The sequence below is a fragment of the Cetorhinus maximus genome, chromosome 7 (genome assembly GCF_964194155.1).
Source record: "Cetorhinus maximus chromosome 7, sCetMax3.hap1.1, whole genome shotgun sequence".
In the NCBI taxonomy this organism is placed as follows: domain Eukaryota; kingdom Metazoa; phylum Chordata; class Chondrichthyes; order Lamniformes; family Cetorhinidae; genus Cetorhinus; species Cetorhinus maximus.
In genome coordinates, this window is record NC_135885.1 from 5,506,072 (window position 1) to 5,529,871 (window position 23,800).

Genomic DNA, 23,800 nt, shown 5'->3' on the forward strand with positions numbered 1-23,800 from the left:
TTCCATGAGTTGGTGGGATGTTTGACCTTTTCAGTGATGCTTTGAGAACATTCCTAGAGCACATTGCCAGTGCCCACACCAATACTCCCTTCTTCATTTTTTTTTTTGATAGTGATGTTTATCTATCTCACTGCTGTGTGGGATGTTACTTGTACAGGGTAGGGTCTTTGCTTTCACTTCCTGGAAGTCTTCCCTTGCAGCTGAGGCTAACGATAACAATATTCTTGTACCCACGCATCATCCTCTTTAGCCCAAGGAATCGTACATGCCTTTATGAGACAGATAAATGATTTGAATGGTTACAGCACAGAAGGAAGCCACTTGGTCCATTATGTCTGTGCTGGCTCTCCAAAGGAGCAATTCCCCTGGTGCCTCTTCCCCTGACTTTTCCCTGTTGGCCTGCACATTTCTCCCCTTCCAATAATAATCCAATTCCTTCATGAATGCCTCCATTGAACCTGCCTCTACCACACTCTCGGGCAGTACATTCCAAATCCTAACCACTTGCTGGGTGAAAAAGTTTTTCCTCATGTCGCCATTGCTTCTTTCGCCAATTATCCCAAAACTCTGCCTTCTGGTTCTTGGTGCTCCCACCAATGGGAACAGTTTCTCCCTATCTACTCTTTTTCTAGACCCCACATGATTTTGTATACCTCAATGAAATTGCCTTTCAACCTTCTCAAAGGAAAATAGTGCTATAACCGCAAAGAGAAGTTAATTTTACAATTATTTTTACATGATAAACACAGACCATTGGATGGGAGCAAACTTAAACCCATTGGGACTTGGTAATTCACTGCAGTACTGAGGGTACGTTGTATTGTCAACCCTTTGGTTAAGATGTTAACCTAAGGCTGTTCAGGATCAAAGAACCCATGGAACCATAGAACAGGGTGTTTGCTCAGTGTCCGCAGTATTACACCCTATTTAAACATCACCGCCAAAAATATACAAATCATTCACCTCACTGCTGTTATGTGGGGTGTTACTGATGCAGAATAGGGCCATCGTTTGCATTTGATTTGGCACATATATCGGACGTTCCTTCATGGTTGCTGTGCCAAAAATCCTGGAACTCCCACTTAACAGAATCACGGAATTATTACAGTGCAGAAGGTGGCAATTTAGCTCATCCAGTCTGCAGCAGCTCTCTGAATGAGTGATCCACTTATTGCCATTTTCCACCACCTCCCTATAACCCTGTATGTTCATCCTTTTCAGTTAACAGTCTAACTCCCTTTTGAATGCCTCGATTGAACCTGCCTCCAGCATGCTCTCAGGCAGCGCATTCCAAATCCTAACCACTCGCTGCGTGAAAAAGTTTGTGGACGTACCTTTGCTGTATGGACTACAGCAGTTCAAGAAGGTGGCTTACCACCACTTTTTTTTTTCAAAGGACATCTCGGACTGAGCAATAAATGTCTGCCTTACCAGTGATGCCCACGACCCGAGAATGACTTTTTTATTAGGTGAAACATTTTGTGATACTTCAACAACATGATAAGACACTAAGGCTGACCATGACCTGAAACGTTAACTCTGTACAGATGCTGCCAGACCTGCTAGAGCGTTTTCAGCATTTTCTGCTTTTATTTCATGATAAGATGGGGGTTTTTTGCCACTTTTATCTCGGAATAGGTGTCAATACCAGAGGAAAAATACAAGTGACTGTTGGGTGAAAATGGGCAAAATCTCAAATTGTCTTTGTAAATGCTAGGAATCTTCTCTTCCAGAATGCCCACCTTGGAGAAGTTCTCTCCAACGGGATTTCGTTTTTCTCTTCTGACTTGTTCACGTTCTTTGCTTTCCATCTCCTCTCTCTCATTTGAACAGATATCTTTTTTAAAAAAACCTGCTCCCATTGCCACATTTCCTTACTCAGCAACTGTCTCTGGCTTGAACCGATTCCGTGTGGACTCCAACCCAAATTACACTCTTCGTGTTCTGATTACATATACCTCCAAGTCATCCAGAACTCCTCGAACTGCTATTCTTGCTGCATAAGTAGCCATTTCATGCCTCATTTGAGCACTACCTTTGCGTCTTTACTATAACCATTACCACTACCACTCTTCAGAGCTAAAGATGAGAATAAATGTGATGTAATTTACACTGTTTAAGAGGGGGTGGAGCAGGTGAAGCTGGATAGAAGGTCAGCGATAGATGGGGGCTAAGGAGAGATTGACAAAGATGACATGGACACGAGACAAAGAGAGTGTTAATGGTAGTGGTAAGGGCAAAAGAAGGTGCTGATAGTGACCTAAAGGTAAGAAAGCAGAATGTGTGAATAGCAGAACAAGGGTCAGCACTTGGTGAAAGAACAACATGGAACAAGTAACAGATGGCCCTGTTGGGGGCAGGGTGTGGGGAGAGGGCAGTAGCTGGGGGAAATGGAGAGAAAAAGGGGATAAAACAATGAATAAAAATGAGTAAATAAAATAAATTTTACTTATTGTTATTAATAAAAATAAAATAAAGTAAATAAAAAATATGAAGATAAATTTTAAAGGGATTTAAAAAGAGGTGAAGATAGAGGAGAGTGTTCATGGTCTGAAGTTGTTGAACTCATTGTTAAGTCCGGAAGGCTGTAAAGTGCTTAATCAGAAGGTGAGGTGCTGTTCCTCCAGTTTGCATTGGTCTTCACTGGAACATTGCAGCAGGCTAAGGGCGGACATGTGGGCATGACAGCAGGATGGTGTGTTGAAATGGCAAGTGTCAGGAAGGCCTGGGTCATGCTTGTGGACAGACTGAAGGTGTCTGCGTTTGGTCTCCCCAATGTAGAGGAGAGCACATTGGGAGCAGTGAATGCAGTAGACCAAATTGAAGGAGATGCAAGTGAAGCGCTGCTTCACCTGAAAGGGGTGTTTGGGCCCTTGGACAGTGAGGAGGGAGGAGGTAAAAGGGTAGATGTTGCACCTTCTGCGATTGCATGGGAAGGGGATGAGGTGTTGGGGATGATGGAGGAGTGGATCAGGGTGTCCTGGAGGGAACAGTCCCTACAGAATGTTGGTGGGGGGGGAGAGGAGGGAGTGGTGTTTGGGGAAGATGTGCTTGGTGGTGGCATCATGCTGGAAATGGCGGAGGATGATCTTTTGAATGCAAAGTCTGGGGTGAGAAGTGAGGACAAGCGGGGCCCTATCATGGTTCTGGGAGGGAGGGGAAAGGCTGAAGGCAGAGGCGTGGGAAATAGGTCAGACACGGTCGAGGGCACTGTCAACCACAATGGGTGGGAAACCTCAGTAAAGGGAAAAGGAAGACATGTCAGAAGCACTGTTTTGCAAGGTGGCATCATCGGAACAGATGCGACGGAGGCGAAGGAACTGAGTAAAAGGATTGGAGTCCTTACAGGAAGCAGGGTGCGAGGAGCTGTAGTCGAGGTAGCTGTGTAACGATATTGGTGGACAGTCTATCACCAGAAATGGAGACAGAGGTCAAGGAAGGGAAGGGGAAGTGTCGGAGATGGACCATGTGAAGGTGATAAAGGGGTGGAAATTGGAAGCAAAATTGATTAATTTGTTCCTGGCCCAGACGAGAGCATGAAGTGTCACCGATACTGTGATGTTTGTGTTTAATATTTATCTTTTTTTTGTAAAAGGACATTTTAGTTAAAAAGAATTGTTATATAAAACCTGACAGTAGGGTATGCTAAGTCTGGATGTATTGCCCTCTGGTGGAGAATAAGGAATAAAGGAACCTTCTGTTTTCACACAGAAAGTTGGTGTTCGGAAGCAGATAGCTGTGTGTGTGTTCTTAATTGTTAAACCGAGGCCCTAACTGCTCTGTCAGGTGGATGTAAAGGATCTCATGGTACTATTTTCTCTCTGTTGTCCTTTCAAATGGTGACGAAAAGTGGGAGCATCGTTATTAGGGGCTTTAGAGGCTTTTGATCCAGCTACTATGGACTTTGTAGTTTATGTTGAACAAATGGGACAGTTTTTCATTAGGAATGAGATTGAAGAGGAAAAGCAGGCCTCAGTGTTTCTTACAGTCATCGGAATGAAAATTTTCACTTTACTGAGAAATCTCATTGCTCCTGATAAGCCAGCAGGTAAAAGCTTTAAAGAGCTTGTGGACATTTTGAACCCAACCAGCAATTATTGCCGAGAGATTCAAGTTTCACGGAGGAGAACAGCATGAAAGTGAGTTCATTTCCCAGTTCCTGGCTGAGTTGAGAAGGAAAAGGGCATCACGAGGAACGCACAGACAAGTCGCGCTTGAAAATAAACAGGCAGTTTAAAAAGACGCATTCTTAAGGTATTCTCTTTTAACAATTTTAATTTCCCCCTAACAACCAGCCTTATGCCAGCAGGCCATGGACAAAATACAAAAATGATGCGAGTTCAGACGAGACAGAAAGTGAAACTAACAACGACATTGCAGAAGAACAATTGTATTGTTTTCAGTCTATTGTGAAACTAAATGAAGGACTAAAAGTTGGCTTTGCCTTAAATGTTGAAATGGAGGTTGACATGGAGCATCTGTTTTCTGTTGCTTCAGAGAAAACCTGGGAGAAAATTTTCAAGAAATGCCCATCGGGGAAAACCCTCCTCCAGCTTAGCACCTACGCTGTTGAGCCTGTGAATATACTTGGAAAAATGTCCATTCAAGCTAAGTATGGAGATCAAATAGCAAGGTTGCCGCTTATCATTGCGAAAGGGGATCGTCCATCGCTTATGGGCGGGAACTGGCTAAAAGAAATTTGGCTGGACTGGAATAAAATAAATAAAGTGCATTGCAACCCCATGTTGCTGTCATTATTAGTCAAGCATACTGACGCCTTCAAAGAAGGTCTTGGACTTATTAAAGACATTGAAGCCAAACTTGCTGTGAGAGCTGAAGTTTCTCCAAGGTACTTTAAACCATGTTCATTTCCCTACTCAATGTGACAGAAAATCGAACAGGAACTAGAACGATTTGAAAACTTTAGATAACAGATAATTGAGAAAGTTGATTTATGCAGAGTGGACAGCTCCAATAGTCCCAGTTGTGAAGGATGACGGATCTGTCAGAATATGTGGTGACTATAAAAGCACCATTAACCCTTTCCTAGAAGTACATCAGTACCCGCTACTGAAAATTGAGGACCTAGTCGCTGATCTGAATTGTTCCCAAAGCTAGACCTATCACAGACATTTTTGCAAATGCGGCTGAGTGAAGATTCCAGGACATATACAACGCACACAGGTCTATATCAATACAAACAACTTCGATTTGGAATCGCGTCATCACCAGTGAAGAAGGTACACCCTCCGATCCTGCAACTACCACATAGGCCAGGTGAAGAGGAGAAGTTACACTCTCCTATCACACAGTGACCACAGAGACTGAGGTTTCCTTTAACCAGTTTTATTCAAGCATATGCAAGGGAGCCGCAATCATTCCTAAGAATGAAGACCCAGTTCCCAGATTGATTACATTTCATTACTTTTGTACTTTTTCTTATCATAACACATTTGAATACATCCAATCGGTAACCTACACACTGGTCTCATGCTAACTCTATCCTATTGAGTACGTAAACATGTGATTTTGCTAACCAATTATTCTAAAGGATGTATACATAATTATTATCCAATCAAAGTTAAAACACGTACGCATAGACCTTGGTTCTCACAACTCAAGACTGTTTATTTGTGTTTCATCCCATATCTAAGCTAAAACCATCTGCACCTTCCCTATGTGAGAGAGGAGTACACTTAATCTATTTTATGTCCTGCTTGTGTCTCCAGTCTGACTCTCAAGGCTGTGTAATGTTCATCTGGTAATCTTCAACTTTTAATATGTTTAGCAGCCATGTCTGTCTGGAGATTTTAAGGGTTTTTCAGTAAATTCTTAAGATGTTCTCTTTTAACATTTTTAATTTCCCCCTAACAACCAGCCTTATGCCAGCAGGCTATGGACAAAATACTGCAGGGCCTCCCTGATGTAATTTGCTTCCAAGACAACATGCTCATCACCGGGAAAAACCTCCCAACTCATTTAGAGAACCTAGGCAGGGCCCTGTGTAGACTGGAAAAATACGGCATCCGCTGTAAGAAATCCAAATGCTTGTTCCTGAAGCCCTCAGTGGCGTACCTGGGACATCTGATCGACAAAACTGGCCTCTCGACCTTGCCCAGAAAGGTGGAGGCAGCGGTGAATGCACCACAGCCCAAAAATGTTAAGGAGCTTTGTTCGTTTTTGGGACTTGTGAATTACTATGGCAAGCTCATTTCCAGTTTGGCTACCAAGGCAGCACCACTGAATAACCTGCTGAAGAAGAATGCAAAATGGGATTGGCCACAAGCCTGTCAAAGTTTCAAGGAACTCAAGCAAGAGCTCACTTCTGCTATAAAGTCCTGGCACATTTCAGTGAGAAGTTGCCTGTCAGCCTGGCTTGTGGTGCACCTGGATATGGTGTTGGAGCTGTCATCTCCCACACATTTCCTGATGGCAGTGAAATACCCATTGCATAAGCCTCACGCACATTGTCCAAGGCAGAACAAAATTATGCCCAAATTGAGAAGGAAGCTCTTGGACTAATCTATGGAGTCAAGAAGTTCCACCAATGTTTGTATGGGTGTAAATTCACCTTAATTACAGACCACAAGCCTTTGACCTGGTTGCTTAGCCCGAAGTCTCAAACCCTGACACTTGGCTGCTGTACGCCTACAAAGGTGCGCACTGGTCTTACCTGCTTACCAGTACGAAGTTACATTTCGCTCGACTGAGAATCATGGATGCGGACTCACTTTCCAAACTTCCGTTATGCCACAGCTCCACAACCCAAAGTGAAGTCACTGCTTTGGGTTATGTTAGACATGTTAAAGTGGATACACACGCAATTTGTGCACCTCAAGTGACTATTGAGCTTAAACCTTACTACTTGCGTAGATTTGAGCTGACTCTGCAAGATGGTTGGTTGTTATCAGGAATCAGTTGTTGTTCCTCAAATTCCAAACCCAAATGTTAGAAGAACTTCACCTCAGTCCCAATGGAACCGTCAAAATGAAAGTATTGGCTTATCTACGTGTATGGTGGCCATACCTGGATTAAGACATTGAAGGCTATAGGTCAAGTGCTGGTAAATGGGATTAGGTAGGTAGGTTAGGTGTTTTTCAAGTGTTGGTGTAGACTCGATGGGCCAAAGGGCCTCTTCTGCACTGTGATTCTGTGAAGGCATGGTCAGTGATTGCCTTCCATGCCAAGAAATGAAGTCTTCTCCTGCACCTGCCCCATTACATCCGTGGGCTTGGCCTGACCACCCATGGCAGAGACTTCATGTGGACTTTGCCGGACCACTTCTCGGACATACGTTCCTGATTGTGGTGGATGTCAGCACAAAGTGGCCTCGTTATTCCCATGAAGTCAACTACTTCAGCAAAGACCGTTGATGCTCTCTGGAATGTGTTCACTACTTTTGGATTGCCGGAGCAGCTTGTGTCTGACAATAGCACACCGTTCACATGGTATGAATTTCAAACAGTCCTGAAAAACAATGGGATCAAGCAGGTTCTCATCTCGCTTTACTACCCATCTTGAAATGGTGAAGCGGAGCGCTTTGCCCAGATATTCAAAATGGCCGTATTGAAGGGGAGGACGCAAACAGATTGGAAGTTGAAGCTGACGAGCCTTTTGATGTATCGTAAACTCCACGTGCAACAGCAGGCGTATCTCCTGCTGAGCTGATGTTTGGAAGACAACCGCGTACCAGAATGGATTTGCTGTGTCCGGATTTGAAAGGAAAGATTAGTTCAAGGCAACTTGAACACAAAAGGTCACATGACACAAGTAAACCCGCTCGTGAGTTTAATCTGGATCAGTCTGTTTGGGTCCGAAGTTACTGTGGGACACCAAAGTGGCTCCTGGGAAGAATCATCAAGCGCCGAGGCCCACTGACCTATGATGTTGAATCTTCCTGTGGAATCTGGAAGAGAGACACTGACCAGATTGGAGAAGCCAAATCCAAGGAACCAAATTTCCAGGGATCTCCAGTCACAGTGGAAAATTTCTGGGAAACACCTCCATTTGGTGAAACCCAACTAGATTCAGTTGACAAACCTGTAACACCTGTAGCTGCAACTGTTGAACCTGAACAGAGACAAGTGGAACAGGAGAACCTTCTATTTCTAAGCAAACAAATTGAGATGCCTAAGCCAACAATCTCCTCTCTACACCAAAATGAATCTGCAAACCGCCTGATCGATTTGTTCCTGGCTAAAGGGGGAGGAGATGTGACGCTTCTGTTTAATGTTTATGCTTTTTTTGGAAAAGGACATTTTAGTTAAAAGAATTGTTAAATAAAAGCTGCCAGTAGAGTGTGCTAAGTCCCAGATGTATTGCCTTTTGTTGGAGAGTAAGGAATAAAGGAACCTTCTGTTTTTCACACAGGAAGTTGGGGTTCAGTAGCAGATAGCTGTGTGTGTATTCTGAATTGTTAAGAAGTGACAAAACACTTCGGATACAGTCATCGATGTACCAAAAAAAAAGAGTTGTGGGAGGAGGCATGAGTAGGACTGGAACAAGGAATGTCCCACATACCTCATAAAGAGACAGGCTAGCAGGAAATGTTTTCTTTTTTCAGATGCTAAGGAACACAAGCTCCAACAACTTATTGATACTAACGCCCATTCAGGACCCTCCACCCCTTCCCCACCCCTTTATCCAACCCCAGCGCTTGCTGTGTATTCGCCATACTCTCTGGCCTTCCCCTCTCTGATGCTGAATGTTCCGTACTCAGCAAAGGACTCCGTTTCATACCCGCATGCCCTCACCTCAATGAATTTCGGGCTTGGCATGATGCTGAACTTACTCTTCGTCTGCCGCCATGCTTGCTTGTTTGGGCAGGAGACTCTTCTCCCCCACCCCGCCACATGGGTCCTTTCACCCTCCTCAATTACTCTCCCTCCCTCCACTTGTATCCCTCCCTCTGGCCTCTTAACCTGCTCTTGATCTTTTTCATTGTGAACTGTCAGTGTGCCATCAGCCGTCTCGATTTCTCCACTCCTCACCCACTTTAACCTGTCTCCTTCTGAACTTGTTGCACTCTGTTTCTCGGTACATCGTCGAACTGTATCGGTGCTGCTTCATGCTCTTGTCTGGACCTGGAAAAATTTATCAATTTTGCTTCCAATTTCCACCCCTCTATCACCTTCAAATGGTCCATCTCCAACATTTCCCTTCCCTTCCTTGACTCCTCAGTCTGTTACCAGAAATAGAGACAATCCACCAATACTTGTTACAAGCCGACTGACTGACTCCCACAGCTACCTCGACTACAGCTGCTCACACCCTGCATCCTGTAAGGACTCCATCCCATTCTCTCAGTTCCTTCGCCTCCCTCGCATCTGTTCCAATGATGCCACCTCCAAACGGCACTTTTGACATGTCTTCCTTCTTCCTTAACCGAAGTTTCCCACCCACGGTGGTTGACAGGGCCCTCAACCGTGTCCGATCCATCTCCTGCACCTCTGCCCTCACACCTTTTCCTCCTCCACCCCCTCCAGAACCATGATAGGGTTCTCCTTGTCCTCATTTTTCACCCCACCAGCCTCCGCATTCAAAGGATTATCCTCTGCCACTTCCGCTAACTCCAGCATGATGCCACCACCAAACACATCTTCCCCTCACCCACCCTGTCAGCATTTCGTAGGGAGCGTTCCCTCCGGGATACCCTGTTCCACTCCTCCATCACCCCCAACACCTCACCCCCTTTCCATGCAATCGCAGAAGATGCAACACCTGCCCCATTACCTCCTCCCTCCCCACCATCCAAGGGCCCAAGCACTCCTTTCAGGTGAAGAAGTGCTTCACTTGTACCTCCTTCAATTTAGTCTACTGCATTCACTGCTCCCAATGCGTTCGGCTCTACATTGGGGAGACCAAATGCAGACTGGGTGACCGCTTTGCAGAACACCTTCGGCCTGTCCGCAAGCATTACCCAGACCTCCCTGTCGCTTGCCATTTCAACACACCACCCTGCTCTCATGCCCACATGTCCGTCCTTGGCCTGCTGCATTGTTCCAGTGAAGCTCAACGCAAACTGGAGGAACAGCACCTCATCTTCCGACTAGGCACTTTACAGCCTTCCGGACTGAATATTGAGTTCAACAATTTTAGATCATGGACACTCTCCTCCATCCTCACCCCTTTTTAAAATCCCTTTTTATTTATTTTTATTCATTTAGTCATTATTTTATCCCCATAGCCCTTTTTCAATCCTTTTTCCCCAACCACTGCCCCCTCCCTCTCCCCCCATCCCACCCCCAAAAGGGCCATCTGTTACTTGTTGTTCTTTCACAGAGTGCTGACCCTTGTTTTGCTATTAACACATTCTGCTTTCTTACCTTTATGCCACTATTAGCATCTTCTTTAGACCTTACCACTACCATTATCAACCCCTTTGTTGTGTCCATGACATGTTTATCAATCTCTCCTTAGCCCCCACCTATCGCTGACCTTCTATCCAGCTTCACCTTCTTTCCCTTAAACAGTATAAATTTCATCACATTTCTACTTCTCTTTAGCTCTGAAGAAGAGTCACACGGACTTGAAACATTAACTCTGTTTCTCTCTCTGCAGACGCTGTCAGACCTGCTGAGTTTTTCCAGCACTTTCTGTTTTTATTTCAGATTTCCCAGCGTCCGCGGTATTTTGCTTTCACCACTGCCACTCTCTTCGGCTATTGCATCATGCCATCTTTTTGTTATTTAATCTCCCCTGCCCTCCACCCTACCACAGGCCTTCTCCTTTGTTTCTCCCGCCTCCCCTTTCCTCTTTCACTGGCTTTTAAGAGGCAGCTTGACAAATATATGAATAGGATGGGAATAGAGGGATACGGATGCCGGAAGTGCAAAATGTTTTAGTTGACGAGCAATATGATCGGCGCAGGCTTGGAGGGCCGAAGGGCCTGTTCCTGTGCTGTACTTGTCTTTGTTCTTTGTTCTAAAACTCTTACGTTTCTAGCTTTCTTCAATTCACGATGAAAGGTCTTTGACGTGTGACGTTAATTCTGTTTTCCTCTCCACGGATGCTGCCTGACTTGCGAAGCATTTCCTTCAGATTTAAAGCATCTGCTGTATTTTGCTTTTGTATGAGAATATAAGTCGCCCGGATTTTGGAGTATTTGTTTTTAAATATGCTGTCCTGTTGCAGAGTCTCACCACGTCCTTGCCCAGTTACTGGATACTATTTTGGTGATTGGCATTCAGCTCCAGGACAATCTGCCTCTCAGCTTCCGTTTGGTGGAGATTGGATGTAAGGTAGGAAAAGTTTGCTTGTTTGTTTCCGATTTCTCCCCCGGCTGTTGACGGGTGAAAACAAGGGAGGAAATTATTCCTGGTGGGCGAGCTTTAGATATATTTTAGGAAACGGAAAAGCGCATCAACTCCATCCCTCCTTAACCAGATTGAACCCACCAACCCAACCCAACTTGCATTTATGCTGGGCCTTTAACATCATAAGACATCCTTAGGTGCTTCACAGGAAAATTATCCAACAGATTTGGAAACTGAGCCACATGAGAAGACGTTGGCTCAAATGAGCAAAAGCTTGATCAGAAACAAGGGTTTTAAGGAGCATCTTAAAGGAAGAGAGAGAGAGAGAGATGGAGATGTTTAGGGAAGGAATTCCAGAACTTAGGATCTGGACAGTTTTTATTTTATTCATTCATGGGATGTGGGCGTCATCGGCTAGGCCAGCATTTATTGACGGTCCCTAATTGCCTTTGAGAAGGCTGTAGTGAGCCACCTTTTTGAACCGCGGCAGTCCATGTCGTGTAGGTACACCACAATGCTGTTGGGGAGGGAGTTCCAGGATCTTGGCGCAGTGACAGTGAAGGAACGGTGATATATTTCCAAGTCAGGATGGTGTGTAGTTTGGAGGGGAACTTTCAGGTGGTGGTGTTCTCATCCACCTGCTGCCCTTTCCCGTCCAGATAGTAGCGGTCGTGGGTTTGGGACGTGCTGTCGAAAGAGTCTTGGCGAGTTACCACAGTGCATCTTGTAGATGGTACACATTGCTGCTACTGTGCGTTGATGGTGAAGGGAGTGGCTGCTTGTGGATGAGGTGCCAGTCAAATGGGCTGCTTTGTCCTGGATGGTGTCAAGCTTCTTGAGTGTTGTTGGAGCTGCACTCATCCAGGCAAGTGGAGACTCAGGAGGTACGTTACTTGCTGCAGGATTCCTAGTCTCTGAAGGCAATGTTGCCAGAGGTGGATTAACATTAGGGGTGCACAAGAGGCCAGAATTATATAAGTAGATATCTCAGAGGGTTGTAGGGCTGGAGGAGATTACTGATAGAGACAAGGCCTACTCCATCTCCTATTCCTTACGTTTTTCTATCTTGGCCATGGTGTGAAGAATTCTCCCTGGTGTTCTGGTCAATATGCACCCCCTCAACCAACAGATAAAATCAATTATCTGGCCATTGTCACGTTGCTGTTTGTTGGAACTTGCTGTGCGCAGATTGGATGCCATGATTCCTATGTTGTCACAGTGACCATACTTCAGAAACGACCTCATTGGCTGCGAAGTGTTTTGGAACGTCCTGCGGTTGTGAAAGGCGTTCTATAAATGTGTGTCTGTCTTTCTTTGCATTCTGTGTAACTCCAGTGGTTTTTTTTCTTTACAATATTCAGCACTTGGCGGATACGTCCCACATGGTGCGCAATAAATGTTTGCAGCTGATCGGTTGCCTGGGCTCCCTGGATAAACCAGCGATGAAGGAGCTGGAAAGCCTTGCTGCCAGAGATGTGCAGAAAATCATCAGTGACTCTTTCACCGACCAGGATCCTCGTGTTCGAACAGCTGCGATGAAAGCCATGGTGAGTTTGAATTTGTGTGTGTGTGGTCTGTTCAGCGCACGCTCAGCAGGTGATCAGGTCAGGCTAGCCCTCTCTCAGACCTGAGTCGGAAGGTTGTGATTTTAACTAGCGCTCCAGAGACTTCAGTGCATAATCTAGGCTGATACTCCCAGTGCAGTACTGAGAGAGCGCTGCTTTGGAGGAACTGACTTTCAGGTGAGACGTTAAACCGGCTGACCTCTGAGGTGGATGTAAAAGATCTCTTGGCACTCTTTCAAAGAAGAAGAGGGAGGTTGTCGTCCTGGTCAATATTTATCCCTAAAAATTAACATCACAAAAACGAGTGATCACATTGCTGTTTGTGGAAGCTTGCCATGCGCAGAATTGCCTGCTGAGTTTTGTACATTACAACAGTACCTACACTTCAAAAAGAGTACTTTTATTGTCTGTTAAGTGCTTAGAGATGTCTGGTGGTCATGAAAGATGTTGTGTGCGCGCAAATGGTTTGTTCTTTTTGTTGTGATATCAAACAACAACAACTTGCACTTTATATAATGCTTTGAACTTAGCAAAGCATCCCAAAATGCTTCACAGGACCATGAATCGGGCAAAATTTGGCTTTGGGCCAAATAAGGAGATATTAGGAAAGGTGATTGAAAGCTAGGTTAGGTTTTAAGGAGCGTCTCGAAAGGAGTAGAGAGGTTTAGAAAGGGAATTCCACAGCTAAGGGCCCAAACACGTGAAGGCACGTCAATGGTAGAGCCATTAAAATCGGGACGCAGAAGAGGCCAGAATTAGAGATCGAAACATAGGTTATTGAACTCCAAAGGTAACTTATTGTGGGAAGCGCTCTGAGATGATCCATATAAATCCAACAAAAAGTGCTGGAATTACTCAGCAGGCCTGGCGGCATCTGTGGAGAGGGAAACAGAGTTAACGTTTCGGGTCCAATATGACTCGAAATATTAACTCTGCTTCTCCCTCCACAGATGCTGCCAAACCTGCTGAGTTTTTCCAGCACTTACTGTTTTTGTTTCAGGTCTCCAGCATCCACGGTATTTTGCTTTTATCACAGCAATCCAGAGGCCCAGGCTAATGCTGTGGGGAGGTGGGTTCAAATCCCATCATGGCAGCTGGTAGAATTTAAATTCAGTTGTTCAAATCTAGAATTGAAAACTAGTCTCAGTTTTGTGGTCACTATTACTATCGTCGGTTGCTGTAAAAACCCATCTGGTTCACTCATGTCCTTTAGGGAAGGAAATCTGCCGTCCTTACCTGGTCTAGCCTGGCACATATTGACCATCCCTAATTGTTCTAAGTGGGAGGTCCTGTGGTGCAGTGGGTAGCGTCCCTGCCTCTGAGCCAGAAGCTCCGGAATCAAGTCCCACTCCCCAACTTGATGGCCAAGGAATGTGCGCTCATAACGCCGCCAAACAGGCCGGGTATAAACTTTGTAAATCCTTTCAACACATGCCAGTGACAGGCGGTAAGAGTGGGAGAGATTCCCGGTCAGCCACGTGATGGAAAGAATGTTGGAGCCTCTACCATCACTATCCATAGCTCCAGACTGCAGCATGCATGTAAATGTGTGTGTTGCCACAGCAACTCAGACTCCTTGGGGGTTGGTTGGCTCAGTTAGATGGACAGCCGATGTGGGTCAGATTGGTGTCAACAGCATAGGGTTTAACCCTCGTTCCGGCTGAGGTGGATTCGGGATCGGCCTCCTTGCCCTGATCCGGGGTGGAGGTTGTGGCGCTGTGGGTCGGACCTGCTTTTGGACAGAGAACTGAAGGAGAAGAATTGTTCTTAACTGAGTGGCTTACTAAGCTGTTAAGAGTCGAGAGTGGATCTGGAGTCGCATATGGGCCAGGCTGGGTAAGGGGGTGAGACTTCCTTTGCTAAAGGACATTAATGAATGCTAACAATCAGTAGTTACGTGGTCACTGTTTACAGATAGTAACTTTATATTTCAGATTTTATTTATTAACTGGATTTAAATTCCCCCGTTTCCATGGTGCGATTTGAACTCATGTCTCCGAATCATTAGTCCAGACCTCCTGGATTACCCATCCAGTAACGTAGCCACTAGGGCTGTCGTACCCTAGAAGTCCCAAAGTGTTTCACAGCCAGAAAATTAAGTGTAGCCACTTCTCAGAGGAGGTGGAGTGGGGGGGGAGCTCTCCCGGGTGTCAGGCGAAATATTTATCCCTCAGCCAACGTCACAATCGATACAGATTACTGGTCACTTATCACATTGCTGTTTGTGGGAGCTTGCTGTGCGCAGATTGCCTGCTGCATTTCCTACATCACAACAGTGAGTACCCTTCAAAAAGAAAGATTACTTCATTGGCTGTGAAGTGCTTTAGGACGTCCCAAGCTCGTTATAAGTTTTCATGTATTAACACAACTTTAAATTCAACAGGCTGTGTGGGAGGGAGGTCTGTGACAGCAGTGTTCACCTGGATGGCCACTTGTAATAGTTACCATGCATCCGCGACCTGATGGTTGGGCTGCCCTGCTGAGAATTGGTGCATTTTATTTTGTGTTTTTTGTCCTAGTTGCAGTTGCACGAACGGGGAATGAAGCTGCAGCAGATCATCTACTGCCAGGTAAGGACGTCACAAAAGCATCGGCGAGGGCGCTGATGTGATTCACCAGCATGCTGGCTTGAGGGGGTCTCCAGTGATGTGGAGGGCCTGGAGAATCTGGGATTGTTGTCCTCGGAGCAGAGAAGGTTATGGGGAAACCCAAATCATGATGGGTTTTGATAGAGTAAATCAGGAGAATCTGTTCCCCTGGCAGAAGGGTCAGTAGCCAAAGGACCCAGGTTTAAGACCATTTGTAAAAGAACCAGAGATGTTATCAGGGAATAATTTTTATGATCTTGAATGCACTGACCGAATGAGCAGTGGAAACCACTTCAATAGTAACTTCCAAAAAGGAGTTGAATAAAGACAGGGCTTTGGGGGATGAGTAAGGAAGAGTGGGACTGATTGAATAGTTCTTTCACAAAACCAACATGAGCACAATGGACCGAATATCCTCCTTTTGTGCTGTATGACCTTAAATACAGAAGAAATGAAACTGCTGAAGATTTGTTGTGTGGCGTGGGAATATACAGAGAAAGGTGAAAGAGAGAGAGGCCCCACCCCACCCGTTAGTCAGTGTAACCTTGTCAATCACCCACCACACTCCCCATATTTAGGCTTGGGACTGAGCCCCCAGCTTTCTGACTTTTACATGACGACACCGTGCAAAGCCAAGCCTTTCCTACTTGAGCTGCGCAGGATATCATTGAAGAAGATTGATGGCTCACCTGTAAGGCATTGGCTGACCCCAGCAGGGATGTGATGGGGTTTCTATAGTTGGACTCAGTACCCTTTGACTGACTAGGGTGGGGTCTGTCTTGTTGGGAGGGAAATCAGCCGAGTTTCGCACTCCTCCACTCCTGATCGCTATCTAGAGACCCCTTGCTGAAAGTACATGGACATAGCCTCTAACACTAGTCCCCCCCCCTCCCCCATTCATCCCCCCCTACCTCACTTGCAATGGCATCTCTGTCTGCAAACAACTAATATCCTGGCAACACAGATTGTTTCAGCTCTCGGGTCAGCAATGACCCCTTGGGCAAGGCAGCAATGGATTATCAGAGCCTGGGGAATCCTCTGACCATGTTTGTAGGGTGGAATAGGTTTTGATTTATAATGATCATCCTTATTTTCAAATCGCTCCATGGCTTCACCCCTCCCTACCTCTATCATCTCCTCCAGCCCTACAACTCTCCAAGATCTCTGCACTTATCCAATGCTGGCCTCTTGAACACCTCCAACTTCAGTTGCTCCACCATTGGAGGCTGTGGCTTCAGCTGCCTGGGCTCTGCATTTGGGAATACCCTCCTTAAGCCTCTCCGCCTCTCTACCTCTCTCTCCTCCTTTAAGACTCCCCTTAAAACCTATCTCTTTGACCGGTGGCTACATCCTTGGCCATAATGTCAATTTCTCTCTGATTAATATTTTCCTCTGCAGAACCTTGGGACGTTATACCACGTTAAGAGTGCTATATCAATGCAAGTTGTTGTTGTTGAATGTGACTGACACTGACCATTTTGTTTCTTTTTCCGGTTACCTTTTCAAAGGCTTGCAAAGCATTGTCGGACGACTATGAACAAGTGCGCTCTGTGGCCGTGCAGCTGGTGTGGGTCCTCAGCCAGCTCTACCCCGACAGGTTAGTGTTGCTGCATTAAGGTGTACTTCAGTGCGATTTAGACTGAGCTCTTGGACTGAAATCCCAGCCTGATCCTCCTCCCAGCTGATTCAGGGTTAGCACACAATGGGCATACCCTACATCAAGCAAGGCATATGTTACTAAGTCACTTCTGGAAAATAGGGAAAATTGCAGTTTTGACTGGTATGGGGGGGTGGATGGGATGGGTCTGGGGCGGTGGGGCACGAAACAGGTGGTAGTATATTGGCCCCCTGCCACGAACGCACCTTCCAGATTTCCTCCCTATTGATGATGCATTGATGAAAGGACTGTTTACTTACAGAGTTTGTGACTGGAGGCAGGGCTCTGCGGTTTTTGAATTTAGTTTGCAAACATAATGCCACCCCTGTGAAATATTTATTATGCATAAGTCAACAGCACATGACATTAATAATGGATCATGGGTTTGCTTGTTTGCATTATGCAGTGGGGGTTAATCTGTTGGTGGCTTTTGATTAAAGTGGTTGCATGGATTAAAAGGGAGGTAAAGAATTTGAGGATGTTCTTTCTGAGGACTGAATGAGTTGGTACACAATGTCCCCATTTTCATGCGACTGTCTTCGTTACTTTAGTATAGTTCCCATTCCGTCATCCAATGAGGAAATCCGCCTGGTCGATGATGCTTTCGGGAAGGTTTGTCACATGGTGAATGACGGATCCTGGTTAGTGAGAGTGCAAGCAGCCAAGCTGTTGGTAGGTTTTTCCTCCAGGACCTTCCAGTGCTAAATAATAATTAAATCATTACGTTGAGTCCAGTGGCTGTGCTCCCCGTGGTAACTTGTCTTAACCCCTGTCCTTGATGAGCCTTGCAACTTCTGTCGTGGCTTGTTTGAGAGCTCTGGGCTTCGGTCTCACCCAGGACGCTCCCCAGTGCAGTGCTGAAGGAGTGCTGCACGGTCAGAAAGTTGCTGTCTTTCAGTTGAAGTGTTGAACCGAGGCATCCTTCTGCCCTCTCAAATGCACATTTAAAAGATCCTAATATGCCATTTCGGAGGACAGGGGACTTCACCTTTGGTGTCTTGGCCTAGCACAAAGGAAGATGGTTGTGGTTGTTGGAGGTCAGTCATCTCAGCTCCAGGACATCGCTGCAGGAGTTCCTCAGGGTAGTGTCCTCAGGCCCAACCATCTTCAGCTGCTTCATCAATAACCTTCCTTCCGCCATGAGGTCAGAAGTGGGGATGTTCGCTGATGATTGCACAACGTTCAGCACCATTCGCGATTCCTCAGATATTGAAGCAGTCTATGTCCAAATGCAGCAAGACCTGGACAATATCCAGGCTTGGGCTGACAAGTGGCAAGTAACATTCATGCCACACAAGTGTCAGGCAATGACCATCTCCAACAAGAGAGAATCTAACCATTGCCGCTTGAGGTTCAATGGCATTATCATCGCTAAATCCCCCACAATCAACATCCTGGGGGTTACCATTGACCAGAAACTGAACTGGACTAGCCATATAAATACAATGGCGACAAGAGCGGGTCAGAGGCTAGGAATCTTGAGGCGAGTAACTCACCTCCTGACCCCCTCTAAACCTGTCCACCATCTACAAGGCACAAGCCAGGAGTGTGATGGAATACTCCCCACTTGCCTGTTTGAGTGCAGCTCCCACAACACGCAAGATGCTTAACACCATCTAGGACAAAACAGCCCGCTTGATTGGCACCCCATCCAAAAACATTTACTCCCTCCACCACTGTTGCACACTTGCAGCAGTGTGTACCATCTACAAGATACACTGTAGGAATTCACCAAGGCTCCTTAGACAGCACCTTCCAAACCCACAGCCACTACGACCTAGAAGGACAAGGACAGCAGATAAATGGGGACACCACCACCTGGAAGTTCCCCTCCAAGTCACTCACCGTCCTGCCTTGGAAATATATCGCCGTTCCTTCACTGTCACTGAGTCAAAATCCTGGAACTCCCTCCCTAACAGCACTGTGGGTGTACTTACACCACATTGACTGCAGCGGTTCAAGAAGGCAGCTCACCACCACCTTCTCAAGGGCAACTAGGGATGGGCAATAAATGTTGGCCCAGCCAGCGAAGCCCACATCCCATGAATGAGTTTTAAAAAAAAAATAAAAAAATAAAAAAATTTTCTCTCTGAGCCAACATCACTAAAACCAATTATCTGGCCATTATCACATTGCTGTTTGTGGGAGCTTGCTATGCACGAATTGACTGCCATGTTTCCTATAATATAATTGTGACTGCACTTCAAAAGTATAATACCTCATTGGCTGTAAAACACTGTGGGATGCCCAGAGTTTGTGAAAGACTATATAAATATAGTCTTCTATTTCTTTACATGCTACATAAATGTCTCTTGTTGATTTTGTGTCTCAGTTACACTTACAACATTGTTGCTCATCACATTGTTTATATTTCAGGGATCCATGCGCCAAGTCAGTGTACAGTTTCTGGAGCAGACCCTTGATAAGAAATTAATGTCTGATCTGAAGGTGTGTTATGCTTTCATTGAATGACCTCTCCGAGATTTATATATTGCGTAATTCCCCCTGTTATTACGGGCAAAATTCCCATTCTTATTTTCAGATTTCTCCACAGCCTTGTCCTCCCCGAATGTAACCCCCTACAACCTTCAAGATCTCTACGTTGCTCCAATTCTGTCCTGTCCTCTTCTGTGTTCTCAGTTTCCTTTGCTCCAGCATTGGTGGCCATGTCTTTAGCTGCCTGAGCCCTAAGATTTATAATTCCCTCTATAAACCTCTGCACTTCTAGGTCAGAGGCTAGGAATTCTGCGGCGAGTAACTCACCTCCTCACAAGTCAGGAGTGTGATGGAATACTCTCCACTTGCCTGGATGAGTGCAGCCCCAACAACACTCAAGAAGCTTGACACTATCCAGGACAAAGCAGCTGCTTGATTGGCACCACATCCACAAACATTCATTTCCTCTAACACCGACGCACAGTAGTAGCAGTGTGTACCATCTACAAGATGCACTGCAGGAATTCACCAAGGCTCCTTAGACAGCACCTTCCAAAGCCACGACCACTACCATCAAGAAGGACAAGGGCAGCAGACACATGGGAACACTACGACCTGCAAGTCCCCCTCCAAGCCACTCACCATCCTGACTTGGAAATATATCACCGTTCCTTCACTGTCGCCTGGAACTCCCTCCCTAACGGCACTGTGGGTGTACCTACACCACATGGACTGCAGCGGTTCAAAAGCATGGCTCATCCCCCACCTTCTCAATTAGAGATGGATAATAAACGCTTACATCCCAAGATGGAATAAATGGTTATGAAGAAATCCACTGGCTATGCAGCGCTTTGCGGGTATCCTGAGGGTGTGAAAAGAGCTATTTAAATCCACATTAGTTGGCGTAATTTTTATTTTGTGAGCCTCAGAAATTCTAAGCCGTGGCTTTCTGATTCCCCCCTCTCCACGCAGAGAAAGCGCAGTGCCCACGAGCGAGCCAAGGAACTGTACACATCGGGCGAGTTCTCCAGCGGCCGCAAGTGGGGAGACGACGCCCCGAAGGAAGCGGTGAACACCTACACGGTCAACCTGATTAACTCCGGGGCCTGCGGAGCCTTCGTTCATGGGCTGGAGGATGAGATGTACGGTGAGCGGTGCCGGCTTCCGCACGGGTCATGAAATGGGTTTGATGCTCTAACTGTGCTAAAATGATTACACGGTGGCTTGGGACGTTTTGCCATGGCGAAGGCACTATATCGTTGCAGGCTATTGTTGCAGTGTCGGAGGTGTGGGATTTTAAACTAAGATGGATGTAAAAGATTCCGTGACCTAGTCAACTTCTATCTCTTGGGCAATGTCGCCAATAATAGCTTATTTGGTCACTCGTTCACGTAGTTTCTGGAGCCTTGCTATTCCTGCAAAAGCAGCAGTGATTCCACTTCAACAGTAATACATTAGCTGGCTGCAAAATTTCAAAAACAATAAAATTACCCTCAGACTGACATTGTTATAGACCTATTCAAAGAAATGCTTTTAAGTGGTGGAAGTCATGCTACAGTTGTATTAAAAATCTGGTTGGACCCCACCTGGAGTAACTATGTTTAGCTCTGGGCACTGCGTTTTCGGGAAGGATATGTTGACCTTGGAGGGGGTGCAGCGCAGAGTCAGCAGAATGATGCCTGGGGTAGAACGGGTTAAATTGTGAGGGGCAGGGGGTTTCACAAACTAGACTTGTAATCCTGTGAGCGTAGAAGATTAAGTGGGAGGGGTGGAGGGCGGGGCAGCGAAATCTATTTGGGGTTGTTTGAGATGATTAAAATATTCAACAGGGTAGATGGAGAGAAACGACTTCCTGGGGTGGAAGTGGCATTGCCTTAATGTCAGAACTAGGCCGTTCAGGGGCGCTGTCAGTAAGCAGAGTGGAAATCTGGAACTCTTCCCCCTGAAAATCTCTTGAGACATGTATAAGGGCTGTAACCTGATGCAGTTTTGTTAATATAGCTGAAAACAGGTTTATTACAAAGAAAATGATTAAGAGTCCACCACTTGCACGTAAACTGGTCTTATAAAACTGAAGGTGACTTTGAGGAAGCATACAGAACCATTTGTTGATTTTTATTAACACTGGTAGACAGTTTCTTAGTATGTTAAGCACGTTTTAATATTAAGAAGCTTTTAATGGTGTAAAATAGTCTATTCGTGTCCTTGGAGCAAGCTTAATTGTGAAGAGCCTTTTTGAAGACCTGGATGGGTGCAGTTAGCAGAAGCTTGCCACAGTGGTTAACTTAATCCAGGGTCTGGGGTCCATTGCAATGTTTTTTTAAATCAATTTTTTAAAAACCAATGCAAACATCACATAAACTTGTTTTGCTCTTAAGTCCATAATCCTTTGTGCTTGTTTGGCGAATGTTAGTTGAATCGCACTGAAAGGAACAGTGCAACACAGAGAGTGCTCCATTCTGCCATGTCAATATCTCGTTGCTTTCTAAGGAAATGGGCATATTTGGTAAATAAGTTCCTTTCCCTTCATTAGGCCAGGCCTCACTTCTTGGCCAGAGGGCAATTAGGCAGCTCTATCACAGCCCTCTACTGCAGAGGAGGAATCAAGAAAGAATTTACATTTGCGTATCACCTTTGATGACCTCAGGACATTCCAAAGCGCTTTACAGCCATAAGACCATAAGACATAGGAGCAGAAATTAGGCCATTCGGCCCATCGAGTCTGCTCTGCCATTCAATCATGGCTGATAAGTTTCTCAACCTCATTCTCCTGCCTTTCTCAGCTAGTGAGATACTTTTGAAATGCAGCGACTGTTGTAATATAGGAAAAGTGACAGCCAATTTGTGCTCAGGCCCGATGGCCAACAATGTGCTAATGACCAGATAATCTCTTTTAGTGATGTTGGTTAAGGGATAAATATTGGCCTGAATGCTCCTGCTATTCATCTAAATAGGGTCATAGTTACCTACCTAAGAGAGCAACCAGGGCCTCGGTTTATCACCTCCCCCGAAAGACAGCACCCCTGACAGTACAGCCCTTCCTCAGTACCGCACTGGAGCGTTGGCTTTGATTAGATACCCAAAGCTCTGGAGTGGGACTTGAACCTTCTGACTCCAAGATGAGATTGCTACCCACTGAACCAGGGCTGACACCTATAGCAGGTTTTGTCTTGATGTCCTGGTACATGAATCGAAGTTAGTATGCAGGTACAAGTGATTAGGAAGGCAAGTGGAATGTTGTCATTTCTTGCAAGGGGAGTGGAATATAAAAATAGGGATGTTTTGCTAGTTGTACAGGGCGTCAGTGAAACCACATCTGGAGTACCGTGTACAGTTTAGTCTCGTTATTTAGGAAGGGATACAATTGCGTTAGAAACAATTCAGAGAAGGTTCATTCGACTGGTATCTGGGAAAGGGGGTAAAAGCAAAATACTGCGGATGCTGGAAATCTGAAACAAAAACAAAAAATGCTGGAAAAACTCAGCAGGTCTAACAGCATCTGTGGAGAGAAAAACAGAGTTAATGGCCAAAATTTTTCCGTTAGCGATTTGGGGGCAGGGCCCGCTCGCCAGCGGGAAAATGACGCGGGATGACGTTGGGAGGAACCCCCGACGTCATCCTGGTCCCTTTAAATTTTTTGGAAGGCGGGCGGACAGTGAAATCAGCTGTCAATGGCCAATTGAGGCCATTGACAGGCTAGTTAAAGTACTTAAAGACCCTGATTGGCCAACCTTAGGGCAGGCCAGGAGCCCCAGCGGGCTCCAGATTATTCATGAAACTTCATCCACTGGCGGGATGAAGTTTCATGTCCATTGTGTACAAAAATAATAAAGTTTATGTGTTCTTTATTAACATGTCCCATCTCGTGTGACATTGTCACATGAGGGGGACATGTTAATTTTTGAATGTTTCTATTTTTAAAGTTTTTACCACTGTCAGAATTCTCCCTGAGACAGGACTTTGCCTCAGGGAGCAGTGCGCTCTTTCATGTGCATGTGTGAAAGAGCGCACTTTGACAATTGGGGAATCCTTCCCCCCACCCTGCACAGGAAGCACATAGCTCGCCCGCCATCCAAGGGCAAGATTCTGCCCAATGTTTTGAGTCCGTATGACTCATACAGACTCAAAACGTTAACTCTGTTTTTCTCTCCACGGATGCTGTTAGACTTGCTGAGATTTTCCAGCATTATCTGTTCTTTGTGTCTGGGATAGGGGGGGTTATCTTATGAGGAAAGATTGGACAGGCTGGGACTGTATCCATTGGAGTTTAGAAGAATGAGAGGTGATCTTATAGACACA

At 45.6% G+C, this 23,800-nt stretch overlaps 2 protein-coding genes across 6 annotated transcripts in view; both read left to right on the forward strand.

Moving 5' to 3' along the window:
- LOC144682565 (BTB/POZ domain-containing protein KCTD14-like) overlaps positions 1 to 23,800 on the forward strand; it is a 1,380,231-nt gene that overhangs the window by 520,976 nt on the left and 835,455 nt on the right. The window lies entirely within an intron of this gene.
- The window catches only part of ints4 (integrator complex subunit 4), a 445,537-nt gene that overhangs the window by 15,298 nt on the left and 406,439 nt on the right, over positions 1 to 23,800 (forward strand). For all 3 annotated transcript variants that reach the window (XM_078544963.1, XM_078544961.1, XM_078544964.1), the window contains exons 4-10: positions 11,134 to 11,240; positions 12,617 to 12,802; positions 15,340 to 15,390; positions 16,917 to 17,005; positions 17,617 to 17,737; positions 19,442 to 19,513; positions 20,474 to 20,648. In XM_078544963.1, coding sequence (XP_078401089.1) covers positions 11,134 to 11,240; positions 12,617 to 12,802; positions 15,340 to 15,390; positions 16,917 to 17,005; positions 17,617 to 17,737; positions 19,442 to 19,513; positions 20,474 to 20,648 — 801 coding nt within the window. The remainder of the gene's footprint in view (positions 1 to 11,133; positions 11,241 to 12,616; positions 12,803 to 15,339; positions 15,391 to 16,916; positions 17,006 to 17,616; positions 17,738 to 19,441; positions 19,514 to 20,473; positions 20,649 to 23,800) is intronic.